Here is an 8,390-nt window from a genome sequence, read left to right as displayed (position 1 = left end):
TTAAATATTTCAACTCTTCCTTCATTTGAGTTGCCGCCATCGATAAGTCGAACGTCGCTGTACCCTGAAGATAATGAAACAGTTCAGCATGTAATTTTTCTCTTTCATTTTTGTTGTTGTCATGAGGGCACTTCTCTCTTTTATTTTGGTCAGGGAGCACCCACCACCCCATTGATGCGCAATACTGCATTGATGCTGATGAACGGTGCGATACGGACGGGTGAGGAGAGGGGAACGTATTTTGTCAAATTTGCAAAATCATTAGTCTTTGTCTAATTCGTAGAATAAAGTAAACGGATGCACCTATCATGGACCATGTGGCCTGATCGCTGGCCAGAACCAATAGGGCATATGATATTTTCAACTAGCTGTGGTTTGTTGTATATAGTTGTTACCCCTCTCGCACTTTCACACATGATGTGAGAGACATATTTCATATGCTCACCCTCTTCCGTGTCCTCTCTCTAACTTTCTCTCTCTCCCCCATCCCTTTCACTCCCCTCTCCTCTTTCCTCTCTATCTCTCCCTATCTTTCCCTCCCCTCCCTCTCCCACTCTCTGTTTTTCTTCATTTCTCTATCTTTCCTTTTTTTAAGGATCGCCAGGAGGTGGTTTTGCACACACACACCTCCTCATAGTGATGGCCCTGAACAAAGTGATGATGACGTTATCATATTTAAGTAAACCTGGGGTCTCACCTGCTATAGTTGTAGTGGGATACGTCGATAACTCTGGCGGTTCAGTGGTTCCTTGAAAACCTTAGGTATATAAAAAGAAATTATACCATTAATGGTTGAACAACAATACAATTTTGGTTGTAGAAAGAATATGGCAGTTTGTTAAAATTTATATATTTCAAACAAGCTAATGTTGACAATCAATTGACGACAATGATGTTGGCAATTGTCTCCCTTAGCTTTTTAATTTAAAAAAGGGCATTTCCTTAGATTCATAAATATTGTATTTCAATAGCTTACTTTTTTAAATAATTGAAAAAGCATTTCCCAAGGACGTCCCAGGAAGACCTTTGTAAACCTGCTTCGAGAAGATACGGGATATACAGTATCAGAAATTGAGACCAGCATACAGGACAGGCGGTTTTGGCGAGCCATCATTGATGCCCGACAGCAAGAGTCGACGGAGTGAGAGTAAGAGTAACGAAGGGGAGGAGCTACCCCTCCAGACTTTTTCTGTCGCCGTAAAACGCTCAACAACAAAAAAGTCAAACAGTTCAATGTAATTTTCCTACGATCCTTTGCGCTCAGTTCAGCAGTATTGCCTCCGCGCTACGCAAGAAGTTCCACTTACCACTAATCACTGTTTTAACACTATAAATTTAATACCTGAATACAAAACCCACCCAAGTCCATACTTTGGCCAAATTGAGTTAAGCATGTGAAATTGTTGCTTATACATAGGCCTATCATATGTATAAAAGAACAACACAAATCCACCCTCTACGTGCGTCTATTGAGCATGTAAAATCCAAAAGTCCAGTACTTGGGTGGTTTTTGCAACATATCGCAAATTGAAACTAAATTGAGGTGATAGCCACAGTGATGACGAAATAAGTGGTAAAAAGGTCCTTATCGAGAATTGTTGTCCCTTCCTATTCTAAAATGTGATTTTCATGAGCTATGATTGTGGTCTGTAATGGCTGATTTGTACTGTTCTGAAGTTGATTTCTTTCTGTTTGCTCTCGTGAACTTTCTTTCTGTTACTGTTATTATTGAGTCTTTTTATGTTCTTTTAGCCTTGCCCCGAACAACTGTATTCCAGTCTCCCTTACATAAAATTGTCGAAACCACATAAAATCCTGTTCAATCTCTTCGCTCTGCGTCACAAAATCTTCTCTGCCCACAAGCAAAGGGGCAAAACTAAGTGTTATGGCAAGCTGGTTTCTGGTACTGCTGGCTGACATTAAATCATCTCCAACTCTTGCACACTTAAAAAGTCAGCTCAAAATATATTTGTTCAAAACTGCTTTTACTGATTCATGTGAGCCTTTTATGGCCGGGTTCTTGAAGCATGGCTAGTGGTCAGGCTTTTTTTTAAAGCCCAATTAGTCCTTTATAGCATGCAGTGCTTACATTTTCACATCATACATCACCTAGAAAGATAAATCAATAAAATGGATCCATATTGGTAGGGCTGGCCTATTGCCTTAGGAAGCCTGACCACAAGCCAAGCTTCGAGAAATCGGACCTTGACTTTATTCTACTCTATTATCTAATGAAATGGCGTTGCTTGGCCGATTATAGTAATTCATTTTCTCCTGCAGTTGGTTCCCTGCGTTTTTATATTGCAAGTTTTTATATTGCAAGTTTATCTTGCTTAATTTTTAATGATATTCTCAAGTATATGCTGCTTGCTGCCTGCTTATTTCAAGGCTTGGTAAAACATTGTAAGATTGAACACTTTAACTTACCACAACCAGAAATTTCAATGTCATCTAACGCAATGTCTCCTGCATATCCTGGCCCTCTGACTCCAACAAAAGCTACCTAAAATATATTTAAAAAAAAACCATTTATCCAATGTATACGTATACGTATATAACTTAAACACAAAACACAAAGAGTACCTATGCATGATTTACCAACAAATGACATTTCGGAAAGCAATCAAGCATTACGAAAAAAAAAATCCCGCTAGGAGGCAGTTGGAGGTATAGAAGTATAATATAGAACATAAATCTTATAATGCTGTGTTTATTTATTTGCTTACATAAAAATAACTCATTGTGTAAAGATGGAATGGCTGTTTTACGTATTTATTAGCACGATCATTTGGAGAAGGTCGCAAACAAATAATGAAGACACTGATACGATAATGAAATTGCATAAATCGGGAAATCTGCTTCGCAATGGTTTGCTTTGGTTTTTGGAAATTTACCTTGAAATGTACGACTTCATGACATTATCATTCGAAATCAAAATCTGGATTTTTTTGAACATGTATGTGAAATAGCTTTAACAATGATTCGCCGATTAACAGTAAAAACAGCCTTGATCTTAAATAGGGCGAGAGGTGCCATTCAGACTAAATTCCAAATTTATATAAAACGTGTGTTTTTTGATCGATCACAAAAATTGATTGAAATTGTGTCTGTTTATGATTTTTACTGCAAGGGCTCTTTGATTTCTTCCAATACATTTTTTATAATAATAGAGTGAACCCCTTGACCCTCCATAATTACGCATAGATGATCCAGTTCCCTTAAATCCTAACGCAGCATTCTTTCACCGGATAAATCTTTTCCCTTGCTCAATGAATTTTGAGAGTACACAATATTTATATTGTGAAGTTGCATGTTTAATTTACCCAAATTACTTGTCCATAATTAGTTACAATCTGTTTATTTATCTAACCGCATGCAACTCTTTAACATAAATATTAAGTACTCTCAAATATCATAAAGCAAGTAAAGAAGTTAATCCTGTGGAAACACAGTACGCATGTGCAAGTCCTATGTGACAACGTGCTTAAATTATAAGATTTAAACAAAAAGTATAACACCGGGGTAAAATACTTCAAGACAACCTAATTCTCATAAAAAAGGTCATTCCAAATTCTATAGTTCGCAAATGCATCGCCAAACAATATTCCGCGTTATCTGCGGATGCGAAGATACACGGTGCTTGAAGGCAAATCATTCCTACAACATGTACGACGCACAGTGTCATCGCCCCGATATCTTCATGGCAGAAATCGCCATGGTAGGTTGAATCCACAGCCATGCATGGCCATTTTGTTCCGACCTTTGAGACGCATAATGATTCGAGGGACCTGACTAAGGCTACTGACAATAGCCGGGTAATTGATTTCTCTAGTGTGTGAGTAAGCTTGTATACGACATTGAGGTCAATGGTCATCGATTTTTATACTGCTTCCACGGGAGTAGTGAGTGCAGCTATAGCCTGCACGCTGTAGTCCATACAGGACCAACGCAATATAAAATTAGAATTTTGGTCAGTTTTTGAATCAAGACGCACGGCCTTTTCTCAAGACGCAAGCTAACGACTATCATATCTGTTCAACACGTATTTTCAAGTGTATGAGACCAGATCTGGTTTCTTGAGATGAAATCATTTACGGGAGATATTCATCATTTTCTACCCCGGTATCCGAAGATTTTCGTCTGATATCAAAATCGTGCATAGCAATTCACGTGTATCGATCCCGGGTATTTATTTTAGTATCTCTGCTGCACCAAGTAATTATTAGCCAGGCGATGTCGGTGTGCGACGTTTCCCTTGCCCAGGAAATGTCGTAATTGGGTTATGCTTGTTTGGATCAAAATGGTCTGACACAATTAGATTATGTTTGTTTAGATAAAGTCAAGTAGCAATTGAATAATATTGCTAAAATTCGGAAATTTTACCCACAAAATCAGACCCCTTCCAGACTTGGAATTTTGCGAAAAAATATTGCATACTTCATGTCAAGTCTGTTTAAATCTCGTTTGGCCTATTCAGGGTGTTCCACCACTTGTCGATGATTACTTTAATTAAAAAATCTAATATTTTTTCAAATATCTTCAAAAAAACAAGGTATATTATTTTGATTCTTATCTGACCTTAAAGTCCGTTTGTGGGATATAGTGTGACAGAGAAGTAAAGACCCATTGATCCCCATGGTTTCCCGATGCAGACCACAGCTCAGTATCTCCTCCAGAAGCTGTCTTTGCATATACTCTCAATGTTCCCATATCAACCCCATACATGTGACACCAGAAATTTATTCTACAATCACTGCCTCCTGTGTTTCCAAGAATTAAAGGGCTTATCAAACTGGCAGTGTCGCCAGCAACTCTAGGGTCACTTGTTTCGATATAGATGTAGTGTCCACCTGTTCAAGGAACAATAGAAAGTGTAACTCCAAAGTCAACATATCATTCAAAATTGCGTGTGACCGAGAAAGACGGTGACCGCGAAAGACGAGTGACCGCTAGTTTAACAATCAATCAATCAATCATATTTATTTCCATCAATAAAATTCATAGCATTCTTTTTTCCTTGCAAAACCCTGCTCCAAGCAAATTAACCTTACTGCAACGGAATCTAAACAAGAGGCACTGATACCATGGAAGTACGTTTCCACAGAAATTCTCTTTCAACTGAGCCTCAATGGGCTATTCCATTTGAAATCCACACTACCCCTGTGGAAGATTTTGGAAATATGTTCAACAGAGGGAGTATGAATTTCAAAAGGAATTAGCACATGAGGCAGCTCCATTGAAAACTCACCCGCTCTCTGTGGAAGATTCAGGTTGAATCTCTCTCAGAAGGTGTATGAAATTCACATAGAGCTACCTAATGTGCTAATGCCATTTACAATTCATACTCCCTCTGTGGAACACATTTCCAAAATCTTCCACAGGGGTAGTGTGGATCTCAAATGGAATAGCCCATTGAGGCTCAGTTGAAAGAGAATTTCTGTGAAAACGTACTTCCATGGTATCAGTGCCTCTTGTTTAGATTCGGTTGCAGTAAGGTTAATTTGCTTGGAGCAGGGTTTTGCAAGGAAAATGAATGCTATGAATTTAATTGATGGAAATAAATATGATTGATTGATTGATTGATTGATTAAGTTAAACTAGCGGTCACCCGTCTTTCGCGGTCACCGTCTTTCGCGGTCACCGTCTTTCTCGGTCACCGTCTTTTGTGGTACTGATAATTTATATAATTTTATAAAATGTTCTATATATTTAATGTGATTAGTGATGTGAGAGGATATTGTCATTTAAAAGTACAATTGAGAAGGTCAGGTGCAATTTCAGTGTTTGAGTTAAATTGAAGTTGTATAGGACACTAACGTTGAACATGGGCCCTGTTCACAGATACAGTAACAATGAATTTCAGTGTTTTGTTTCATTTTGAACAGTATTTGTTTCTAATGCTGACCGTGAGATCTTTGATGTAAAATTACACACATCATGTAGCTAGTAGATCACCCATCTTTCGCGGTTTCACAGCCCCTTAGTTGAATAAATGTAGGCCTTCAAGACATCCAAATGCTTAGCCTAACCATTCTGTTTTTATGGGACAGGAAATAAAGTCGCTGGGAAAACCAAATCTGAACACTAAATACAGCTAATGTTAACCATAAAGTTGAATAAACAATACATATTTACCTGTATGAGTGACCCAATATCAGACAAACCCTCTCACAGGGTCCGAGCAGGGTTCATGATTAATAATTGCGCAGCCCTTAGTTGAATAAATGCTGGCCTTCAACACTTGCAAATGCTTAGCCTTACCTTGAACCTGATTTGCCGAAAAGCCATCCATTTTTTTACCAGCTGTTTCTATGATACAGGATATTGTCGGAAGTCGGGGGGAAATCTGCGAAAGTCACCCAATTGGGCTACCAATTCGCGGGTTTGGCAACCCTGATTAATTTGGGTGATTTTTGAGACTTCAAAATTGTTAAATTTGATATTTCTTCTACGCCGAAAAGTAGACCTCCGTTAAGAGTGCTATTAGTTGACCTGTCTGGTCTATATTTTGTGTGTTAAAGAAAGTAGATAAAGTATAGGACTTGAATTAATAATTCGTGATGCTTCTGGCGAAATGTCAGAAGACAATTCTTAAAATAAAATATTTTGATATTAATCCGCGATGTTATAAGGCCCGCCGATTACGAGCTGATCAAAGTATACATATATAATAGTGGTCTGTCAAAACCCACAAATACGGTAGATAACCGGACATTTTGTTTTGTTTTAAGTTGCACTCACTTCCAGTTGTGTGGTCCCCGTCCGGGCCTGTAATGCTCGATGGTGTACTACCACTGTGCCTAGTCCAGTCAAAGTCATCATCAGTTGCTTGAGTGTAATCGCAGAGTGGACTATCATTATCATCAAAATCACATACATATTCGGGGCCTATCACGGAAAGAAGATTTTAAACATGTTAAAGTTTCATCACTTGGAAAACATAATTTTGAAACACATATTTCATAAAGACTTCAGTTTTTGTTCATTTGAACTTTAAATGCAATGATTCATCACTCATGCCTACCTTTGAAGATCACAAGGGACACACAGAAGAGTAAACTCTTCAAAACTTTTGTAAAAGGTGAGTACATTACTACTGTTGACATGTAAAACGATATCTTTTAAAGAAAACCCCGAGGTATAGTTTGTAAATAGGAAGAGGTCATTGACGGTAGTATAGACGAATCCAATTTCACGCATTCCTACACATCAATGGTAGCCATTAGCTGGGTCCGTCAGCTCTATCTCACTTAAAATGTGAAATGATGCGGCCTTGGAGGGTATTTTAAATTGCATTCTTTCACCCGTGTTACACGTAGACAAAAGAATGATGACAGTTTACAACACAAAAGAATCCAACATCAAATTTTAAGCGGGTTTAATCCACCCAATTGGGCACTCACAACACCTGTTTGGTGTATGCGGGGACCCAATAATGGCCGACCAAATCCTGACCATGACTTGGCTCGTTGGATTCGTCTATAGTACCAGAGGCAATGTTTTCAGTAAATGAGCGCATTTTTCGCTTGTTTGACACTAGGATCCACAACATGCTCATCTATCGGGACACAGTTCTTTAACCTCAATACATTTGTACATTCATCGAATGACCTTTGAAAATGTTGGTACAAAAACTCATACTCGGCAACTTAAGGTCAATTTTTGCACTGTGATTATTTAACTGAGGTTATTGAACTATGCCATTGGGATGAGGTCATTGTGGTCCATTGTTCGATAATCATCTCTTGAGACAATCAAGAACATATTAAAGACCATGTTACTTGTAAGTTACTTGTAAAAAAAAACATTGGAAAGCAACGAATTTCTTTCACTCTCTTATTTCATATATGTGCGTTTTAATATACATTGAAAAAAGGGGGTTTCTACGGAGGTCGTCTGTATATATAATTTGACGGTTTTAAGAATTAGTTGTCACATAAGTATAAACCTCTCAAGAGCTGACCGACCTTCGTGGCACTTGCAACTATTTTTGTGCAAGATTTGGATTTTGTATATCAACTTTTATTTATATTTTGTAATGATGAAATGTATAGAGCGTTATTTGACAATTAACACAATTATGACATAATGTTGATAAGAATAAGATATTACATTGTGGTTATAAGGATTCATTTGTTCTATCTTTCCCCAGAATGATGCTGGGAAAACATATGCACGCAAAAGGATTCGAACCAGTAAGCTCCCAAATCTAGACTGGCATTTTAACAACTACGGATCGAGTATTTATGCCTAAATCACCGCTCATATGCTTCAGTACAAACACTGTAATAGTGCCATCCAAGTGACATCCAAGTACCATTGTGATCTCACCTGCCATGGTGGTAGTTGCCATGGTGGTATTCGGATTTGAAGTAGTCGTCCCTAAAGAG

General features: G+C 38.0%; 1 protein-coding gene across 1 annotated transcript; it reads right to left on the bottom strand.

Moving 5' to 3' along the window:
• Nucleotides 1-590: 590 nt before the first annotated feature.
• On the bottom strand, nt 591-7,091 carry LOC140170489 (MAM domain-containing glycosylphosphatidylinositol anchor protein 2-like). The gene is made up of 5 exons (XM_072193849.1): nt 7,025-7,091; nt 6,742-6,888; nt 4,579-4,850; nt 2,428-2,503; nt 591-757 (listed from the first exon to the last, which is right to left on the bottom strand). The coding sequence occupies exons 1-5, from the start codon at nt 7,089-7,091 to the stop codon at nt 591-593; spliced, it is 729 nt and encodes a 242-aa protein (XP_072049950.1).
• Nucleotides 7,092-8,390: the final 1,299 nt, after the last annotated feature.

This window comes from Amphiura filiformis, chromosome 14, assembly GCF_039555335.1.
Source record: "Amphiura filiformis chromosome 14, Afil_fr2py, whole genome shotgun sequence".
Classification (NCBI taxonomy): domain Eukaryota; kingdom Metazoa; phylum Echinodermata; class Ophiuroidea; order Amphilepidida; family Amphiuridae; genus Amphiura; species Amphiura filiformis.
Note: the sequence above shows the minus strand (reverse complement) of the source record. Positions and strands in the feature narration are given on the sequence as shown.